Source organism: Lactuca serriola, chromosome 9 (assembly GCF_051521515.1).
Source record: "Lactuca serriola cultivar US96UC23 chromosome 9, Lser_US96UC23_V15, whole genome shotgun sequence".
NCBI classification, from domain to species: domain Eukaryota; kingdom Viridiplantae; phylum Streptophyta; class Magnoliopsida; order Asterales; family Asteraceae; genus Lactuca; species Lactuca serriola.
In genome coordinates, this window is record NC_136416.1 from 48,184,136 (window position 1) to 48,207,703 (window position 23,568).

Here is a 23,568-nt window from a genome sequence, read left to right on the forward strand (position 1 = left end):
ATAACTTCTTCGTTTGACGTCCGTTCTCGCCTAACTTTTTATCGTTTCAATACCAACAATGAGATCTTCGATTCTCATTTAGATTGCTTCGGCTAACAACCGCTCGATCTCAAATCGAGTAAAACAGGCTGTATATCGCTAAGCCGGAACTTCGATAAATCATAACTTCCTCATACGAAGTCAGATTTGGGCGTTCTATATATATTCGGAAACCTCGTTTCAACTACTACAACATTAACCAAATATATTAAGTTTATTTTACACTTAAATTTTGACGCTTATTTTTATTCTTAATTAATCAAACCACATAATTAAGCAATTAAGCACAAAACACACAATACTCAAATAATACAATCTTATTATTTCAAAACGGGTTACAGAGGTTAACCTAGACTATTACATTGCTACAAATGGCAAGCCCGAAACACAGGCGTTACAATTCTCTCCACCTTAGAATGATTCCGTCCCCGGAATCACACATCAACAAACAAATGCGGATAGCGACTCAACATGTCACTCTCCGTCTCCCAGGTGAGATTCGGCCCATTCGTGTGTTTCCATCGGACAAGCACTAACCCAACCATTTTGCGTCGCAACTTCTTAGTCTTTCGGTCAACAATTGCCTCTGGTCCTTCAATCAACCTTTTGTTCTCATCAATTCTCAATTCAGAAATTGGAATTATATCGGGAACTTCTCCCGTGAACTTCCTCAAATAACACACATGAAAAGTGTTGTGAATTCCATTCAGCTCTTCGGGTAATTCGAGCTTGTAAGCTTGATTCCCAATCCTCTGAAGGACTCTAAACGGTCCAATAAACCTTGGACTCAACTTTCCCCTTTTACCAAATCTTATAAGTCCCTTCCACGGCGAGACTTTAAGCAAAACCGAATCTCCAACCTCAAAAGTCATCGGTCTTCGCTTCTTGTCAGCATAGCTCTTTTGACGATCTTGAGCTGCTAACATTCTTTCCCTAATTATTTTCAACTTTTCAGAAGTTTGATGAACCAACTCCGGTCCCATAAACTGCTTTTCCCCAGCCTCAAGCCAACAAGACGGCGTACGACACTTTTGTCCATACAAAGCTTGGTACGGTGCCATCTTAATGCTCGAGTGAAAACTATTATTATAGGAAAATTCTACCAACGGTAAATGTTCATCCCAATTACCTAGGAATTCCAAGGTACATGCTCTCAGCATATCTTCAAGTGTTTGTATTGTTCTTTCACTCTGACCATCAGTCTGCGGATGGTAAGCTGTGCTTAAACATAACTTGGTACCCATTTCCTCTTGTAGACTTTTCCAAAACCTTGAGGTGAAACGGCTATCACGATCCGATACAATCGTTAACGGAACACCGTGAAGTCTCACAATTTCCTTCACGTAAGAATTCGCAAGCTTCTCCATAGACCATTTCTCCCTGGCCGCTATGAAATGCGCACTCTTAGTGAATCGATCAACGACCACCCAAATCATGTCGTGACCATTCTTTGTTCTGGGCAGTTTAGTGACAAAGTCCATAGCAATGTCTTCCCACTTACCCATAGGCACAGGCAATGGTTCTAAACTCCCATAAGGTTTCTGATGTTGTGTCTTGACTCTCGCACAAGTCACACACTCGGCCACATACTTTGCAACATCAAGCTTCATCGTCGGCCACCAGTAGTAGGGTTTCAGGTCCCCATACATTTTAGTGCTACCCGGATGAATCGAGTACATGGTCTTGTGAGCTTCTTCCATCAGAAGATCCCTAATTCCTCCTGACTTAGGTACCCAAATACGATCTTGGAATACCTTCAGTCCATGACCGTTAGTACCAAACACCAACGTTTTACCCAAACGTTCCTCCTTTCGGTCATTTTTCTCAGAAGCTTCCTCTTGAGCTTTCCTTATACTTTCCACAATAGTCGAGACAACTTCAATTTTCAACGCTCTTGGCCTCTTCCTTTCAAGATTGACTTTCCGACTGAGAGCATCAGCAACAACATTAGCTTTACCGGGGTGGTAAAGTATCTCGCAGTCGTAGTCTTTAAGTAATTCTAGCCAGCGTCGTTGCCTCATATTCAATTCTTTCTGATTAAAGAGGTATTGGAGACTCTTATGATCAGTGAAAAGTTTGCACTTCGTGCCATAGAGGTAATGCCTCCATATTTTCAGAGCGAAAACTACCGCTGCCAACTCCAAATCATGAGTCGGGTAATTCTTTTCATGCTCTTTCAACTGTCGAGACGCATATGCTATCACCTTTTCTCTTTGGGTCAAAACACAACCCAATCCAACACCAGACGCATCGCTATAAACAGCGAAGTCTTCGACTCCATCGGGTAGAGAAAGTATCGGTGCCTCGCATAGCTTCTTCTTTAACTTCTCGAATGCTTCTTTATGCTTCTCACTCCAAGCATAAGTAGCTCCTTTGTGGGTCAAAGCTGTTAATGGAGTAGCAATCGAAGAAAAGCCTTGGATAAACCTTCGGTAATATCCGGCTAATCCTAAAAAGCTTCGAATCTCCGTGGGACTTTTCGGTTGTTCCCACTTCATCACAGCTTCGATCTTCGCTGGATCAACCATTATCCCTTCTTGGTTGACCACGTGACCCAAGAATTGGACCTCACGAATCCAAAAATCACATTTGGAGAACTTCGCATAAAGCTTCTCCTTCTTCAAAACTTCTAACACTTCTCGCAAGTGTCTGCCATGCTCCTCCTGGCTTTTCGAGTAGATCAGAATGTCGTCTATGAACACTATCACGGATTTATCAAGGAAAGGATTACAAACCCTATTCATCAAATCCATGAACGCTGCTGGAGCATTAGTTAGTCCAAACGACATAACCAAGAACTCGTAGTGTCCATATCTAGTTCTGAATGTAGTCTTCTCGATATCTTGCTCTCTTACTTTTAGCTGATGATATCCTGACCTAAGATCGATCTTCGAGAAATAGCTCGAACCTTGCAATTGGTCAAACAGGTCATCAATCCTCGGCAACGGATATCTATTCTTTATTGTTGCCTTGTTCAGCTCTCTGTAATCGATGCACATTCTCATACTTCCATCTTTCTTCTTTACAAATAACACCGGAGCTCCCCAGGGCGATGAACTAGGTCTAATGAAACCTTTGTCCAACAACTCCTGAAGTTGCATCATCAGCTCCTTCATCTCCGTCGGTGCTAATCGATAAGGTGCTTTTGCTATTGGCGTGGTTCCTGGTAACAAGTCTATTCTGAACTCCACTTGTCTATCAGGTGGTAATCCAGGAAGATCCTCGGGGAACACTTCCGGAAAATCACACACCACTGGAATGCTCTGCATCACCTTCTTTTCCTTCTTAGCATCAATCACAAATGCTAAATATGATGTACATCCCTTGGTCAAACACTTTCTGGCTTTCATTAGAGAAATGATTCCAGAATTCACTCTGCGTTTGTCCCCATACACCATAAACGAATCTTTTCCAGGCGGGTTTACTTTAACTATCTTCTTCTTGCACAAAATTTCGGCATCATTGGCGCTAAGCCAATCCATTCCCAAGACGATGTCGAAACCATTAAGTTCGATAGGCAATAACGCCTCGTGAAACTTATTCCCATTCAGATCAATCAAGACGTTTTTCATACGATGGCTAACAGGTACAAACTTGCCACTAGCTACTTCGACTAATAAAGCATTATTTAGTCTATCAACAGGCAAAGCTAGCTTTCTACCAAACTCATGCGAAATAAAGGAGTAGTTGGCTCCAGAATCAAACAATATATGAGCAGGTAATTCGTTTACGAGAAAGGTACCTGAAGCGACATCAGCTTCATCTTTCGCAGCCTCAAGTGTCATCTGGAAGGCTCTCGCCTTCGGCTTTGGTGGAATGTTGGGCCTAGCTGCCTCCTTCTTCTTCGGACAGTCTTTCAAAATATGCCCCTCTTCATTACAACCAAAACACATCCTTTTGTTGTTCGGACATTCATTGGCAAAATGTCCAACCTTTCCACACTTGTAGCAGGTTACATCCTCGCTACATTTCCCAAAGTGCTTTTTCCTACACTTATCACACCACTTCGCTTCGCCTCCTTTTCCTCCAAACTTTTTCGAATCAAATTTCGAAAATTTACTCTTCTTACTGGAACCAGATGTTCCTTCAAACTTCCTTTTCTCACCAACCTCAACCTTGACGGTAGTTCTCCCTTTGATCATGTTCTCCACAGACTTGGCAGCCCAGATAGCTGCCTCTAGAGTAAGTGCCTGACGTACCGGCACCTCGTACTCCCATGGAAGTCCCTTCGCATACCGATCCACCTTTGTCAGCTCGTCTGGAACGATACGCAAGGCAAACTCCATCTTATCGGTGAAGTTATTGGTGTACTCATCCACTGACATGCTACCCTTCGTCAATGTCAAAAACTTGTTCTCCAACTCCAACAGATTTTGAGCCGAGCAGAACTTGCGCTTGAACTGCACCAAGAACTCTGCCCATGACAATTGCAGTGGCTCGCTAGGGCTTAAGGTCTTCCCTAGAGTGTTCCACCATCGAACAGCTCCACCTCGGAATTGACGCACGGCATAGATAGTTTGCAACTTACCTCTGCAGCCACACGTCATAAAGGCTAACTCCATTTCGGAGATCCAATCCATAACCCCAATCGGATCCTCCTTTCCATTGAAGGTCGATGGTTTGCAAGTCAAAAAGTCCTTGTACTTGCATCCCATTCCATCATTCCTTCCTTCATGGTTATCTTGCCTAACTATCGGTGGGTTGGCTTGACCAATAGACCCACTGAAGTTTCCTCCTTCTGAGTGCCCTTCATTCAGTTCAGGCTCTTCCACACGAATCGACAGTTCTTCACGATTTTGTTGAAGCAACCGTCTAGTTTCATCCATCTGACGATCCAACATCGTCTGAATCATCAATTGCACACCAGCCATGGTTATTGGCTCTGGTGCTGCTGCTACAACAGGTATTGGCTCAATCATTGGTGGTTGATTCCTGTTTTCGTCAGCATTTCCAACTCCACTTCTTGTTCTCACCATTTTGATCTACACCGAATAAGGTGAAATTAGATCCTCAATCATGATAGATATTCAAATCATCCTTATCACTCCGAAACGTTTACATGCTAGTTCTAATATCGTAGACGTACGCTTAGAATCCTACACACATAAGGTTTCTAGATCCGGTCGGCAACAGACCATAGATCCGAACAAATAATATCATATATGGCAACATATAACATTTAGCACATAAAGTATTTTAGGCAACTTTCCTAAAATAAACTAGTGCTCGTGTCTAAATCACAACAGACACACATCTCAGAACTTCACTTAGCATTCTAAGTTTAAGTCTAGAAATCCTACAAATTCCTAGTTCGCTTAAACTAATGCTCTGATACCAACTGTGACATCCCCAAAATCTCGGCCAGAAAAGACCGATTTTCATTTATGCTTTTAAATATTTTCAGAGTAAATCCTTTTGATTTGAAAGAGTTGCGGAATTTGTTCCCAAAAACAAAACATGATAAAACATTGTTTACCGAAGCATTTCATAAAAGAAATGTATTTTCATTATAATCAAAACTCGGGGTGTCATGTTCCGATTCAGACCAATAAGCATAAACGAATACATTACAAGTCATATAACAAATATAAACATATGCAGACTTGTAAACAAAACAACTTGATGGTTCATCCATCTCATGCCCTTCCGCCACTACCTGTAATACAATTTAAAACTGAGTGGGTCAGGCTTGGGAGCCTGGTGAGCATATAGGGTTTTCAACCCACAATAAATATCATATTTAATTTTCACCAACCAACAATAACCCAATTACCCATTCCCGTTATTCTCACTTTAATGTCCCTAAAACAACTAACATAAGGGACCTAGTCTAAGAATATTTCATCGGGGTGACAACACATGCTTCGGGGGTACCTCAGCAATATAAGTCAAATAAGGCAACCATGAGGGGGATGGAGTACAACGAATGAACACCCAAGTTCATTAACACCTACAGGTGGCGAACCTGCTAATGTTTCCACAAGACTGTCTAGAATAGCCAGTGGTCGTCATCTAAACTCCGCTAGATGACTCAATCAAACAACAACGAGGCCTCTCATCTGTTTATTACACACCAACGGTCTACCCATGTTCTACCCAACATATTAGTAGATAAAAATATACATTTGTATACATAGTTTAAAGAAAACCTGCATAGCATGCTTTAATCAACACATATATCACATAACAGATGAGGCACACACACACATAACACATATCTCATAAAGAAATAAGCAGATCTATAAGATAGAAGAGAGTGAATACTCATTCACACATAACACAACCAAATATATACACATAGCACGTATTTTTATATAAAATACTTCGTATTATTGTATTAGAAGAAATAACTACACACTCACTTGATCAGAAGATGATCGGACAGCACTACGGCTTATAGAAGTAGTAATCCACAGCAGATCTGGAAGATCTTCTCGAAAATCGAACTTCTCGCGGGCAGAGCTTCGACTCGGGAACCACACTTTTCGGGATCTTCAGGATCTCGGGACTTGCCTCGGGGCTAGAGTATGATACCGGGACTTCGGGGTAGCTTCGGGGGTTTTTGCACAGAGCTTCGACACGAAAACGAGAGGGAATTGGCAAAAATACCCGGAACCCTCGCATCCTATTTATAGGAGGCTGGAGCCTCGGAGTACGCGGGGCGTACTGCGTTACGCGGGGCGTACTGCCCAAAACGTCATTGCTTACGTATCCGAAGTGCTCGAGTGCGAGTGTCGACATCCCTCGGAGTACGCGGGGCGTACCTCGGATCAGATCGGTGACTCCTTCGGATAATGCTTCCGAATTTTGATTTAAATATAAATACAAAATGATTAATAAACTTCGGAAATTCATAACTTCTTCATACGAACTCCGTTTTCGACGTTCTTTATATCCACGGAAAGGTGAGACCATGCTCTACGACTTTCGTTTAGACTCCGTCGGCTAATTTTGACTTTATTTTTATTAATTATTTTTAATAGGCCGGGACAGAAACTTTCGTTATAAATTCATAACTTCTTCGTTTGACGTCCGTTCTCGCCTAACTTTTTATCGTTTCAATACCAACAATGAGATCTTCGATTCTCATTTAGATTGCTTCGGCTAACAACCGCTCGATCTCAAATCGAGTAAAACAGGCTGTATATCGCTAAGCCGGAACTTCGATAAATCATAACTTCCTCATACGAAGTCAGATTTGGGCGTTCTATATATATTCGGAAACCTCGTTTCAACTACTACAACATTAACCAAATATATTAAGTTTATTTTACACTTAAATTTTGACGCTTATTTTTATTCTTAATTAATCAAACCACATAATTAAGCAATTAAGCACAAAACACACAATACTCAAATAATACAATCTTATTATTTCAAAACGGGTTACAGAGGTTAACCTAGACTATTACATTGCTACAAATGGCAAGCCCGAAACACAGGCGTTACATTAGATTACTCCCATTAGAAAAGTAATATATTTGTACTTACGATTTTATAAAAAAAAACGCCCATGCATATATTTATAAAGAACGCATGTATATATAGATCTTAAGTAAAAAATATATTACTTGTTAACGGGATTAATCTAAATGAAAGTTGTAGTAGACTCAAATACGAACGTGTGGATATAAAGATCGTTAAAATCCGATATTGTATGAAAAAGTTGCGACGTTCAGAACACAACAAATACGAACGTGTGTATATAAAGATCGTTGGAATCTGAGATTTTATGAAGAAGTTATGACGTTCTAACACAATACCTAAGCGAAAGACAAGACCTAAACAACCAAGCAACTGAGGTCGTGGTGGTCATAAACATCAACTAACCCGAATGTATACAAAAAACAACAATGACTTATTTTGCAGCAAAAATAAATGGACTAAATGTGCAATATATATATATATATATATATATATATATATATATATATATATATATATATATATATATATATATATAAAGCTCTAAATGTGTACAAAGTGAGAAATATATTATTCTATTAAGTTATTTTTCCGGTTTAGCTGGAGCAGCTTGTCATAAGGACTAAATATGTACAGTTAAACAAGTTGAAGGAGCAAATATGGACAAAAAAACTCATTGATCAAATGTGTACAAATCAAAAAGTCTATTACCCTTTTAAGTCACTATCTCTAAAAATAATCCTTAAGAGTGATCGGTATGGTCTCGTTGAGAGATCTACGTGGCCTCCCTTAACGTTGTTAAGAAGAAATGAACCCTTGAACGCCTGTTTTCTTCGCGTTGCTAGTCCACCGCCCCTCAATGCCTGTTTCTTTCTTCTTTATCCCTGCATTTCGCCTCTTTTCATGGACAAATATCATCTTCACAACACTGTTGAGGGATTGATGATGATATAGCACTGTGGTAACGAGTATCCCTACCGATCGGTCTAAAATAATACAAAATAACTTTAGGCTAATGGTCCCAGTAAGCTTTATGATTTATTTTTCATGCGCAAATAAGTATTAGTAACTTGTTTAAAATTTGATGAAGCTTAGCCGCCTCCATATTTAATCTTTAAGATGTACTTTTAGTAGGTGTGGAATTTTGTTTGGAAGGAAATCTTGGTTCGCATTATATGCGATAATTTTCTTCAAGTTGACCATTTCTTTAATTATGTTATTTTCTTAATTATAAATCTACAATTTGCTTTTTTTAGATTCAATAAAATCATATAAGCAAATCCGCGTTTATTGCAAGTATGGACATTCCCAACTTTTGACTTTTTGCTCTAAATGTTCAGAAATTGCAGCCTCATGGCAACAATTGTTTCATTAATGCAACACGGGAGCTTCGTGTTTCATTTTTCAATCATCATTTAATCGTAAGGTTGAAGAAAGTAAAATGCAATTTTTGTGGTTCATCGTAACGAAATAATGCCTTGGATAATAAGTTCAAAAAAGATGAGACAAGATTTTGGTTGATTTTAGAAGTTACTACATTGTTGTGACATGGAAACCAAAGTTCTAAAGCATTGTGTTTCAAGTGGTCTTTGGTTAATTTTCAAAACAGTAGTTCGTGTTCATTCTTGGTTCGTATGGAGTTCTCCCAATTACTAGATTTTTAAAAGTTCAATGCAATTTTGACATATGAATCTCATCATATATGATGGTAATTATATATTAGATTAGATATATAAGTAAAATTTAAACTTTCATACAAAAAAAAAATTATAATTATAGAAGTTTTTGTCAAATTTCAAAAGCTCAACTTTAGACAAACGATAAAAACAAGATTATATTTTATTTTCAAGAAGTGTCAGGTACAAGCTTACCATGTTCCATGCTCCCTTTTATGAAATTAACTGTTTTTTTTTCATAGATAGATGTTTATCTTCTAGATATTTATGTTAGAAAATAACTGATAATATTTCTAATTGATGAGCCTTTTGATAGATGACAAAACGATGGCTTTTAGAAAAGTATTTGCTTCTTCCACCGGTTTTAACCTATTTTCCAATGGACGAAGTGATTATGATGTTTGATTGTTTTCTAATATAATATAGTGTTAGTATTAATGTAGGGACTTTCTTATGAACAATTTAAACCAATTCATAGAAGTTTGACAAAGAGAAAAAATAGTTTAATAAAAAAATATCGGTAGATCACAAATCTAAACAAGAATAAATCAACAACCAATCACACGACACCGATAATGTACACGGTTACTTCAACCATATTAAACATAATAACTCGTCAACATCAACATGACATCGACATCCAAGACAACCTTTCTTATAGATTCTTCTGATTTTTGTCTTCAACACAAAACCATTCTTGCACTCACAATTACAAAGCAATGACATAGATAAACATACTTTCTCAAGACTACAATACAAAAGAAAACAGTAAAAATGCAATCACTAATTACTTCACAATTGGTTGATTTATCAAATCAACTTATGAAATAATGTGTGTGAAGTAACCGGCATTCTAACTACTAACAGTTGCCTACATCTTCTCTTCTCTTATTGCCCAAATCGTATGGAAAACACTGAATCAATTGAAATGCAATAGAATTGCACAAGGAAATGATAGTGATCCAAGAATATTGATGAATCTTTTTGCTTGTTAAATTAAACTTAGGTTCGTATCTATTTTGCTTCTAACTTGACAACATCAAAATCAAATTAAACAACCATATCATTAAATCTATTACAAAAAATGCATTACTTAAAATAGTTCAAAATCCAATCTAGCCTCTCTTCATCGAAAAACAAAAAACAAATAATCAACTCAACTCAACTAACATACATAACATAACATAGCATAACATAGTCACCTTCTTGCTTCTAACCATCAAACAAATTAGCTCCTCATTTTTTTTTCCATCACAACGGTTGACTAATCGTGTTTATCAAGTGGCTTGAATGGATTCAATAATCTTAAAAACTCGGGATTTGACAAGCGCTCCACCGGGAAAATTGTTCGAACAATCGAGTCCACTTCATCTTCATATCGATCGTAAATGTAGAACACGACAAACACAAACGGAACTACTGCAACAATTAAACACGCGATATTAATAACAGTGACAAATCATCTAAATTGATCAGTGTCAGTGTTATGACTATTATTCAAGTATCTAAAACAACCTCACAAACCTTTAACGAAAAAGCTTTGAAGGGACATGGACCCCATCCAGCTTATCATAAAGAGAGACAGAGCCATCTGTAAACAAAATTCATCAGATATTTAACAAGTAATTTACAAAACCATGTTTAGTCCAAAAACAAGACCTTTTCCAATTTGGTTCTTATTTCAAGGTTTCATATTAATTTGATCATTGTGACTTCAAGGTAATCGATATGAAACCTTGAAATAAGGACCAAAATTTGAAAGCGGAGGGACCATTTCTGTAAATTAGTGTTAGATATATGATATATATATATATATGTACCTTGAAGAATAGCATCCAATCGTTCCCACTGGAAATAGATTTTAAATTATTTACAGCATAATTCCATGTAGAAACCAGTGATAATGCGGTTCTACGTGTCATATCTTCTGAAAACTGAAACTTTGATTCTGGAATCTTCTCAATTGAATATCCCATGCTGCAACAGTAGTAATAGGTGGAAACTATGCGTATTTATTTACCAGATGTATTAATTTTTATTAAAAATGAAAAATAATAATAATAATACTTACAAACGCTGTGGCAATTTCCTATGAAGAAACAGAAAGATGGATCCCCACATGAGGACTTTACAAATTGCAGTCATCATAGTACTTCCGGGTAATACAAAACTCAAGTAGAATACAAACAAACCCACCATGGCAGTGTATGTCATCTTTTTTTCTCTCCATAGAAGTATATCCGCAACTGCAATATTAACCAAATCTCACTTTATAAAACTAATTTACATTTTTAGTCCCTCGGTATAGCTCACTTTTGCAAATTTGGTCCCAAAAACATTACAAACCAAAATGTAATTTACTACTTTATTTTCTTAACCCATTTCATACCCATTCCATTTCCAAGAAATACAGCAGCTTTAGAAGGCCCTTCCTTTCTAGGCAAAAGCTCAGCCCTAAGATCTGAGTATGATTCAATCGTCCGTTTCAGACCCTCCTACAATCAAAAATATAACAAAAAGGGTAAATAAGTCTTTTTACATGGGTGAGGGACTATTTGTTAAAAGTTTTGAAACCACAGGGACCATTTATGAGGTTTTGTCTAAATTACATTTTTGGTCCCTGGGTTTGTTCAAAAATTGCAGTTTTGGTCCCAAATAGTTTCCTTCCTCTTGGAATTTTGATGTCAAAAACGTTACCAAAACTGCAAGAGGAAAGAAACTATTTGGGACCAAAACTGCAAATTTCGAACAAACACAGGGACCAAAAGTGTAAATATAAAAGTAATTGTATGTATGATTTTAAAAATTGTAAATTACCTGAAGGGGGACAATGGGGACATAACCAAGACGATCATTTGCTTTTGCTGAACTAAAAGTTCTGTTGCAAGTCAAAAGTCTGATTCTTGAAGGGGTTAATTGTGGAACTTTCATACCAAAAGGGGCAAAAATATTGTAAGTGCGTTCCACCATTTTTGCAATAGGCATCATCACAGATGCAGGAATCTTGATTCTTGGCCTGCAAACTACATAAAATCAGAAATAAAGACAAAGTGGAGCCTTTAATCTTACCATGAAAACAAACCAAAAATCAAGAATATACCTTTCATACCCAAGCCCTACAAGAATAAGTGACATGAACTCCCAAAACTTTATTGGTTCCATATTCGTTATAAAGTAAGCCTGAAAATTTTAAAAATAATAAAAACTCCATATATTATATTGTCTCAAGTAAAATTGAAAAGGTTTATTTAAATTACCTCTCCTGCAGCTCTCTTTGATGCAGATCCATCTGAAGCTAGAGCTCTTTCAGCACATACATGAGCATGTGCAACATTCTCAACATATGTGAAATCATACATGTTTGTTCCATCCCCTATAATAAACTGGGAATCCAAAAATCAACCAAAGAATGTAAAAATTAAAATCAATTTCAGTTAAATAGAGATTCATTAAAAACTTATATAATCGAATTTCAGATTACCTTTGATTTCCCTGCCCTTGCTGCAGCAACTAAAGAGGGAACAAGTAACTTATCTCCAGGGCCAAAAATACTACTAGGACGAATGCAACATGTTAAAAGACCATTCACCCCATTAGCCTTGATAACTAGTGCCTCTCCCTCAGCTTTAGTTTCAGAATACGAATCATTATGCTTAGAAGGATATGGCAATGATTCTTCTCCATTATGTATTCCATGTATCCCATCAAAAACCACACTAGGAGAACTTGTATAGATAAGCCTCTTCACATTAAGTTTAGTACAAGCATCAATTATGTTCTTAGTACCTGTAAATCCAAAAACAAAAATTAATACTCTCTTAGAAATTAACTAACTTTGTTTATTATCTTTCTTTTTACCTTGAACATTGACTGAATGATGCAGCTGGTAGTTATTAATGGAGGAATCAGGTGCAGCCATATGGAAAACCACTTCTGCCCCTTCACAAGCTGCATAATGAAAAAATCACACATCAAACCAAGTCAAATGCTAGAAACAATGATCATAAAAAGTCTATATCTATAGGAAGGATGGGATAAAGCTGAATTACAATTTACAAAACTAATTAAGTTACCTTTATATACTTGAGATTTGTCACGAAGATCCATAGATACATATTGAGCACGACCTAATCTTAAAGCTTGACCAAGATTTCCCCTCTCCTCATGGGTTTCCAGTTTGATATCAGGACCCAAATCAGCAATCCGAACTGAATATATTTCATACCGAATCAGCATATCTACTAAATGTCGTGCAGCAAAGCCTCTTCCACCAGTGACAACACACCACCTCTCTTGAGGAACAGCCATTTCTTAGTATAGATTGGCCCCTGTGGTAATAATGCAGTTAACAATGTGTCTTGAAGTCTTGAATACTACTAATTTAAAACTTAGAAAGAGTTGCGTTCAACATTCAGGATCATGATGTAGTTCTTAGTGGTTAGCTAGAGTTGCCTAAGCATCATTGAAGATGATGAATACTAATTACTGTTTTTTCAGCATGAAAGTTACATAAACGGCAGATCTGATTCAGTAATTCTTGAAGAAAACATCGTCTGATTGAAAGTGATGCATTCACTCTTAGAACTAGACCTATGGAGAAATGGCTGATTATAATATGATCATTACGAATCTCAGTTTTCAATTGTTGTGAAATTAGTTTTGCTGGAAAGACGAAGTGTCATTTCTACGATGTCGTTTGCAATTTCTAATGGATTGAAGAAAATACCTAAGAGGTTTCTAATTTTAATTACAGAAACAAAATCCCCTTTCTGGTTTTAATTCCAAAGGTTTTGTACGTGCTTCACAAAATCAAACATCTAGGTTAATAAGAATGAACATTACGACTGTGCAATAGTGTGGTGTACCTTTAACTCGGAGATTCGCCGGGATTTGGCCGCCGGAGAATCGCACGGCGGTCTAAATGACAGATGTGCCGAGATGTGGTTATTTGTACTCCCGATCTGAACAACTATGGAATATAACTTCCAACGCAACGTACAACTCTGCAAGCACGTGGTACAATTGTCGAACGTGGAGACAACCACACTTGATACCCCAAAAAAACAAAATAAATGAACACTGAAAGATTGTTTTTAGTTTTTTACGCTTGTTTCATAAAATATTATTAAAAGAGTGATATAGATCGAAAATTATTGAACTTTTAAAAAAATTATAATCTTCATATATTCGCTCAAACATAAAATGTCAACTCGATTCCAACTTAATCATGACTGAAGAGCCAATTTGCAAATATTTGGTTGCCATAAAATGTGTTTTCTAGGTTTGTTTTGAGATATTTGTTAGCAAGGTGATTATATGTTTTTTTAACTATTCAGGATCTTTAACTCAAGTTTTTATTGTTCAAAATATACAAATATCACCAACTACTGTCTTTATTATACTTAGGTGGCATAAGATGTCCAGTATTGTGCTATATACGATATTGGACTCAATATACAAATATTGCCAACTATTGTCTTTATTATGCTTAGGTGGCATAAGGTGTCCAGTATTATGCTATTGTGCTATATAGCATTCTTAGGGTTTAGTTCAAAAATAGTTTCAAAAACTTAATATTTAAACAACGAAAGACTTATAAATTTTGAATGAACATAAATAAATTATACCCACAGATGATCATTTTGTAAGAAATAGAAAGAAAACACCAACCATAGAGGAGTAAAAGAATAAGCATCCTTTGTTGTCTTTGGATCTTAAATGGTAGACTAGGAAGTCGATAGAGAACGTAGATGAACATTTACTTTTGAGACATCAAGAAAAAGACAACTTGAAGTGATGTTAGTCACAACTTTTAAGCTTTAAGCCAAAACCAAACTTTAACTTAAAGATAGCAAGTACTTCTTCTAACACTTTGAAATAACAATGAGAGAGTGAGAGATGGAAGGCTACGGTTTTTCCACAATAACAAGTATCATTCATAACAACTATCCATGAAGTGATCTTGAATGGGCCAATCCAATACTTGCTCTCTAGTAAGTACCTACGAAACTGGTTACAACATTTTGTCAACCATTCATATTCATATTAGTCTTACTTCATCATTTTTTCCACAATAATAACTGACTATGGATTTTAGAGTGAATAAATTTACCCAAAGATTAAACATGTTAATATAGAACTTAAACAAGTAATTAATGAGAAAGATCATATTTCATATATATTAAAATCATCACATTACTTGGTGTCTTAGATAGTTCTAATAAGCAATACTAAAACAAAGATCAAATCCAATCACTAAAATAGAAAAGTCTGATCCCTCAGGCATAAACTTCAAACTTGGCTTGAGGAAGAGGCTTTGTGAAAGGGTACGCCAAATTTTGATACGTGTGTACTTTGTGAATACTGATTTCACCATCTTCAACTTCATGTCGAATGTAGTTGAATCTCCGGTTAATGTACATAGTCTTCTTGTGTAATTTGGGTTCTTTAGCCAAAGCAATAGCACCCTCATTGTCATAGAATATTTCTAAGGGATCCCGAATGGAAGGAACAATGCATAGATCTCCAATGAATTTCTTCATCCAAGCAGCTTTGTGTGAAGCTTCTAAAGCGTCGATGTATTCTGAATATGTAGTTGATTGCACTACAACACTTTGCTTGGAGCTTTTCCAAGACACTGCACCCCCATTGATTTACAATCATCTCATTTTATTGTGAATGAAACATCAGTGTAACACTTTACACTTACTCTTTCTTCCATACCTCCATATACGAGGAACATATATTTAGTTCTATGCAATTATTTTAGGATGTTTTTAACAGCTATCCAATGAGTCTCCCCTATATTTTGTTAGTACTTTGTTGTCATGCTCATAGCATAAGCAAGATTAGGTCTAGTACAATTCCAAGCATAAATGATGGATCCAGCTATCGGAGCATATGGAACATCTTTCATCTTGTCTAGCTCGGCCTTTGTGCTAAGACATTGGGATGAACATATTACTGTGTCATGTGCCATTGGTATATATCCTTTCTTGGAGTTTTCCATCTTGAACTGTTTCAAGAATTTTTCAATATATGTACTTTGGCTTAAACATATTAATCGGTTGGATCTATCTCTGTAGATCTTCATACCGAGAATGTATTATGCCTCACTAAGATCCTTCATTGATAAGCACTTTCCAAGCCAAGACTTTACACCTCCTAAAGTCAGAATGTGATTTCCCATGATAAGTTTGCTATCTACATATAGGACTAGAAAGGTCACCGTGCTCCCACTAATTTTGCGAGTTGAGCAAATATGTCACAAAATTCAACGAGATTAAAAGAATTTGCCAAGTCAACAAAAAAACGGGGAAGGCGATGAACAAATTTTACAGACGATCCTTAAAGTTTTTCTTGTTGATAATAATAATAAGTTGGTCAAGTTTCTCAATGTTTGGATGTAACATCCATAAAAATCATGCCAAATTTAAACTTTTTAAAACATTTCAAAACCAATGATTATTACAAAACTTGTTTTCAAAACAGTATAATGTTAGAGTATCCCATAATCAAATCATAAAATCATGAAATATGAGGAGTTGTATGATCACGCGATCATCAGAAGTACCTGAAACAATAATCGATAAATGTAAGCTCAAAGGCTTAGTGAGTTACCCCCAAAATACCAACGCCGTAAAACATATCAATAACATATAAGCAAACAGCATGTATAATAAGCCTTCAGCCTGACTGGACCGCCCTGCAGGCCTTTATCCTATCTGGACCACTCTCCGAGCCTTCAGCATGTCTAGACCGCCTCGCAGGTCCTACAGCCTATCTGGACCGCTCACTGTGCCTTCGGTCTGACTAGCATGCCCACCTGGGTTTGTAGTCTATCTGGACCGCCCTAGATATGTTGGCCTTCAGCACAAAGCATGACCGCCTCCACCCAACCCCCAATCAAACAAACATGTGCACATAAATATCATACGCTAGCATATATAATAGTCAAACCGATCTAACAGATCACCAATCATAACGACATCCTATAACCAGGATACAAACCTAACCGGTCACTAACATAGCATCATCCTACATACCAGGATACCGACCTAACCAGGTCACTTAGTATCACCATCCTTACTACCAGGATGTAAATCAATAAGCAGATCATGCAATAACCTGGATATAAATCCAAAAAAGGGACGACATTGGTGCCTTAGACCCTGTTGATATAGTGAGGATAACTCACCTCACAAGTAGCTCGAAGTGATAAAGTCAAACTCCACCAAATGCAGCTCTAAGTCTAACACCTACATCCTGTTAGATTAGGTGTCTAAGCTCATAACTACATTTGGTATTACTTGACCCAATAGTAGCATGGTCCTTTTGGGTTGCCTTTACCAAACCAACTTAACTGGATGAATAATTGAGAAAGAGGATAAACGTGATTTATTAGTATATTATGTGAATAATATATTAAAAGAGAAATCATATTATTTAATTGATACTGGTCAGGAATTAATTTAGAATTAATTTTGTGGTCAAAAGAGATTAATTAAATTTAGGGGACTGGACTGATATTGTAATTATGTGATAATTGCAAAATGGGTTGAGGACCTCTTGGATAATAGGTGGATGAAATCTTATGGAAGCCCATAAGGATTTCGTCCAAGGCTAGGGATTCTGGAAGATTCCTATGGGCTGCTTAGAGCCTAAGCAACCAGATTAGGTCTTTGACTGAAACCCTAATTCCTCACCTATATAAAGACCCCTTAGGCATCTAATTTTCGGACACTTGAACCCTAAGGATCTTAGAGCTGATTTTAGTATCCCTCCTCCCTCTCTCATATTCTCCAACTTCTTTGTGGTGTTTGTGATCGATTAGAGGTATTACACTTGTGATACTAAGATCTCGAAGGCAAGGATCTTCAAGCTACAATTGAAAGGTAATATTCTTACTTGTTTAATTATGTTGATTTCGATTTCTATATGATAAATTTAGGGTTTACAAGCTTTGGATGATTATTGCATGTACAATTAGAAAAACCTAGATCCAAAGCTTTAGGGTTTGCATGTGCACCATAGGATTGTTGTTTTTCTCATAACCCAACACATCCAGCGGTGATCCTTTTCCATAAATTCCCAATTTACCAAAATACCCCCAGAAGTCAAACTAGTCAACCCTTTGTCAAATTCAATGTCAACGGTCAAAGTCAACAGTCCATGTTGACCCAACACGTCGAGTGTAGCTAGCAGCTCACCGAGTTCCTTAAGAACCCAGAAAGTCATAAAACCCTAATTGACTCGCCGAGTTTCCAACCAACTCGTTGAGTCCATACGTGTCCAGATGTCGGTGAAAACCCTAACTGACTTGTCGAGTCCTCTTACTGACTCCCCGAGTTCATGCAAAATCAAATACGGGCAACCTTCATCTGACTCGCCGAGTCGGCTAAGCAACTCGTTGAGTTCAGGCAGTCCATTACTTATACAGGTGTTTTTAAGCCACCCCAAAGCTCCATATTGCAGATCCAACCTCCTAGGACATGGTTTCCATGTAAAGTTGCAAACTTTACGTACATGCATGGTCCTAAATGCCAAAACTAGACCAAGGGAAAGGTTAACTTAAAGGGAAAGGCCCAAGCTTGCAAAATCTCATAACTTTAAAGCTATAGGGGCCAAAGGGAGTCCAGATCTGAAGTTACAACTTCAGATATTGTCCCAATACTCGAAATAACTCCCAAATGTGCTAAAGATGACCCTAAACCCAAACATGAAGAGATCTAGCTAAAGATAAGCCAAGGTAATGACTTGTTACCTTCAAAATGATGTCAAGATGAAGTAGAGTCAGATCCACAAGCTCCTCTTTGTTCCAAGCTTCTTATACTTCACACCTTCTTCACAAAATGCACCAAAATAACTCTTTAAGCCTCACAGTCACTTAAGAAGAAGGTTAATAGCGATTAGGGTTTCTCTTAGCCGTCAAGGGGGTGGTAAAGGACTGGGGAAATGGACTTAAGGTCCTTTAAATAAGGTCCAAACCCTAAAATTTAGGGTTTCATCTCCCAGCTCCTACTCGTCGAGTCCGGGTCCTCCGACTCATCGAGTAGACCCAATAATCCACATGGGCAAACTCATTCCTACTCGACGAGTCAGGGCATCCAACTCGTCGAGTAGACCTTCCAAAATGAAAATAAAACTGTAAAGTTTATACCTGGGAGTTGGGGTGTGACAATGGAGGTTTTTATTCGTATCTTCGAAATGGGCAAAATATTTTGGTAGCGAAGAAGGTGGTGAGAAAAGAACCAAAGTTTCTGAGATGAGTTACATTACTTCATCGGATGCATATTTCGAGGTTGATTTGAATGAAGTGGATGAACTCGAGCTTGAAGAGTGTAACGTCCCAAATTTCAAACCACAATTTTCATTTTTCTAAAACGAGGCAACCATACCATTAAATCATAAAGAGAAACATTTAGTTATTTAAAACATAAATCAGAATAATAAGTTCATAAGTGCGGAACATATCAAAATTTCAAAGCAGATGCATGCAATCATGTTGTGTTTTTCCCCATACTGCCAAAAATACCTACAACAATTAAACTTAAAATCGTAAGCATAAAGTTTAATGAGCTCCCCAAGATACCACATACATCACAAGTAATGGGCCCTGCCCTGAGTAATGGACCCCGTCTAGTATAATGGGCCCCACTGTGAGTAATGGACCTCATCCTATATAGTGGGCCCCGCCCTGAGTAATGGACCCCATCTAGTACAATGGTCCTCACCCTAATTAATGGACCTCATATAGTATAATGAGCCCCACCCTAAGTAATAGACCATGTCTAGTATAATGGGCCCTGCCCTGCCCATCAAATCATATCAATGGGCCCTGCCCAACAAACATATAACATACAAGCAAGAGTCACAAAGATAACAAACTTATAATGAAACCCCGTACCCAACATAACATAATGAGAAAACTCACATGTGTCAAGAGTTAATCCGACTACTCGAAGTTCCAAACAATCATCTACATGAACTGCCTAAACCAATCACAAGCTAAACCTTAAGACTACAACTTAAAACCTCCCAAGTTTGACCAAAAGTCAAGTCAGTCAAAAAGTCAATGGTCAAAGTCAACGGTTAACCAACCACATCGTGGCCAACCCCATAGATGTGCCATGGTAACTAAACGACAAAACTGACACGAGAAAAACCTCGTCGATGTACTACGACCACCCACTCATTGCACTGTGGTGTGCATCCAAAACAACTTAATCTATTAAGCACTTAACCCTTAGCTTCCAGAGCTCAAAAGCTCAGATTCGATTCTTCTAAAGGTCTTAATGGATAAAGTTTTCAACTTTATCTGTTATGACACCTCAATAAGCAAGATCTAAAACCCTAAGTCCATAAGATATCCTACAACTCACTTCTCTTCAAGCATGGAGTAAAGATACCTCTTTCATGCACTCTCTACTTCATCAAATAACCAAATCTAACCCAAACAACAATCCAAAACTAAAGAGTTCTTCAAACTCTATGAAACAAGCCTCAAAGGGACCAAAGCTCAATAAAATAGACCAAAACACCAAATACTCATAGATCTAATGATGAAAAACCATAAAGCTTGAATCTTTTATACTTACAAGGGTTCAAAAGGTTAATGACGGATGATTTATTCAGTTGTCAAGCTTTAAGGATCGATCTTTTATGAATGCATCACTCCAAAACCATAAAAACACACTAAAATGGATGAAAGGAGAGATGTGAGGCACAAAGTTGTGAAAGGGAAGTTAGTTTGATCATATAGAGTTTTTGATGTGACGGAGACTGAAAATGACATAAAACACAGAACAATGCCTTTAAATACGGTGAAAAACCTAATTTTATGTGCTTAGGCTGCACGACTCACCATGGCGTGATGACCTTCTCACCATGCTGTGGTGATGGATTTCATAGATTTCAATCCAGCTACAAACAATCATAACTTCTTCATTTTAAACCCACTTTTTGAAACATCCCAAAACTATGGTCCAAAAATTTCGTTTTCAATTCATTATTAAAAACCATAAAATTACTACCATAGTATAATATCATAAACCATATGTCTCAAAATTTCATAATCATAAAGAAAACCATGTATCATGTATCTCAAAACATCATATCAAAATATCAGAGTAAACTCCCAGGATAAAGACTGTGGTATGTGTCATGCGATCACCCCGACCCCTTCCCTTTGCTAGTGAAAGTACCTGAAACCAAAACTGAAAACCGTAAGCACGAAGCTTAGTGAGCTCCCCCAAAATACCACATACCATACACATATAACATGCAACTAAGAGATACGGTCCCCTCCCACACTCATGGAGATACAGTCCCTGCCCACACTCCGCTAACTGGAGATACGGGACCCGCCCACACTCTGCTAACTCTGAGATACGGGTCCCGCCCACACTCAACTACTTCGAGATACGTACCCTGCCCACACTTGACTGCTATGATATACGGGCCCCGCCCACACTCAGCTACTAAACAAACATACAAGTATCACACAGACAACAAGTATAACTAAATCTACCAGTCAGGCTGTGACGCTCTAAAAATTCCAACCAATTTAATCTTTTCAAAAACCACTCAATTTCATTAAGTTATTACAAAAGGTTTTCAATACATTTATTATCAGAGTATTCCCAGAACCATATCATAAAACATAAACATGAGGAGCGGTACGATCATGCCTTTGCCTTGCCACGGTCTCCTGAAGTACCTGAAACATTTAAACCACAACTGTAAGCCCGAAAGCATAGTGAGATACCCCTAAAATACCAACCACATATACCATACACATAACATATCACAACATAACAGAACAGAACAGTGACATCCCCAATTTCACGGCCAGAAAAGACCGATTTGTTTATGCTTTGTTTTTTAAAATCAGAGTAATATTTTATAGAAAACGGTTGCCGAATTTGTTCCCAAAACAAGATATGATAATAACTTATCAAAACAATTCTCAAAGAGAATGTACTTTCATTTAATAATAAAACCTCGGGATGTCATGTTCCGATACAGACATATAAGCATAAACAAAACTTACATTTAATTACACTAATGATTTATATCTCCTTTAAATCTCTCTATGAAATATGTCTTCGTATCGATACCTGTGATACAAAGAAAACTGAGTGGGTCAGGCTTAGGAGCCTGGTGAGCATATAGGGTTTTCATCCCACAATGTTATATCATATATTTATAAATATAGAACATTCAAACTTGTACATTTCCACCATATAAAGACAACTCTTATCCAACCCCATCGATCCTCACAACGACACGATCTAAACTCTCATATCTAAAATTTTCCTCTTTACCTGATCCCTACTCACAAATCTAGAACTAACATTTTCACCCGATCCATACTCACAAATCTAAAACTAACCTTTTCCCCTGATCCATACTCACGGATCTAAAACTACCTTTTCACCTGATCCATACTCACGGATCTAAAACTACCTGATTCATACTCACAGATCTAAAACTAACCTCCTGATCTGATCCATACTCCCGGATCAATAATTGTACCCATTCCATACTCCCGGAATAGGGACAATTAACTATACCCTAATCCTGATCTGATCCATACTCCCGGATCTATAACTGTGCCTAATCCATACTCACGGACTAGGGACAATTAACTTAGTCTTAATCCATATCTGATCCATACTCCCGGATCTATAACTGTGCCCAATCCATACTCCCAGACTATGGACAATTAACTTAGTCTTAATCCATACTCTCAGACTAATAGCAAGTTTATCTCTTTACTTGATCCATACTCTCGGATCTAAAACTAACCTCTTGGTCTAATCCATACTCACGGATCTAAAACTAGCCTCTTGATCTGATTCCTACTCACGGATCTAAACTAATCTCTTGATCTGATCCATACTCACGGATCTCATATACCCATGTCCTACCCAACATATTTGTAGTTACAAAATACATATACAATTTAACTCATTAAAACCTATATAGTTCATGTATTCCACCAACATCTCAAATAAACAAAAATATATAAACACATAGCACGTATTTCATAGCAAATACTTAATATTTATGTGTTAGAAGAAAGTGACCACACACTCACTTGATTAGAAGATGATCGGACAGCACTACGACTCTTCAAGTAGATATCCTTTGGTGAAACCGGGATCACTTCACACACCGGGTTTCTCATGGGCAGAGCTTCGGCTCGCAAACTCTTTTCTTCTTGGGCTCTTCGGACTTCGGGACATGCTTCGCGTCTCGGGAATGATACCGGGGCTTCGGGGGTACTTCTTTGCACGTAAATTGAGGTAATATGGGTGAGAGATGAGAGAATGAGCAACCAAACTCGCCTGGCCCTTCAAATCTATTTATAGGGCAAAATCTGCCCTTGCCACGTCGTGGAACCTTTTTCCACGTCGTGGGCTTG

General features: G+C 37.5%; 1 protein-coding gene across 2 annotated transcripts; it reads right to left on the reverse strand.

Moving 5' to 3' along the window:
• Positions 1-10,185: 10,185 nt before the first annotated feature.
• LOC145073309 (3beta-hydroxysteroid-dehydrogenase/decarboxylase-like) lies at positions 10,186-14,154 on the reverse strand. 2 transcript variants are annotated; one of them, XM_079019855.1, is made up of 12 exons: positions 14,006-14,154; positions 13,214-13,468; positions 12,999-13,088; positions 12,622-12,926; positions 12,398-12,523; positions 12,241-12,320; positions 11,958-12,156; positions 11,530-11,635; positions 11,212-11,386; positions 10,961-11,117; positions 10,665-10,731; positions 10,186-10,559 (listed from the first exon to the last, which is right to left on the reverse strand). In XM_079019855.1, exons 2-12 carry the CDS (start codon positions 13,446-13,448, stop codon positions 10,405-10,407), a joined length of 1,695 nt encoding a protein of 564 aa, XP_078875981.1. In that variant the 5' UTR covers positions 13,449-13,468; positions 14,006-14,154; the 3' UTR covers positions 10,186-10,404. The 2 variants fall into 2 exon arrangements, with proteins under 2 accessions (XP_078875981.1, XP_078875982.1); XM_079019856.1 differs by having other exon boundaries at positions 10,357-10,559; positions 10,656-10,731.
• Between the last annotated feature and the right edge of the window lie 9,414 nt (positions 14,155-23,568).

Bases quoted from the DNA above. Each gene is read 5' to 3' on its own strand.
- LOC145073309 (XM_079019855.1), bottom strand. From the start codon at position 13,448: ATGGCTGTTCCTCAAGAGAGGTGGTGTGTTGTCACTGGTGGAAGAGGC. The intron at 12,321-12,397 runs GTAATTTAAATA...TAAAATTTTCAG, and splicing joins CAAAGAGAGCTGCAGGAGAG to GCTTACTTTATAACGAATAT. The intron at 10,560-10,664 runs GTTTGTGAGGTT...TAATTGTTGCAG, and splicing joins TCAAAGCTTTTTCGTTAAAG to TAGTTCCGTTTGTGTTTGTC.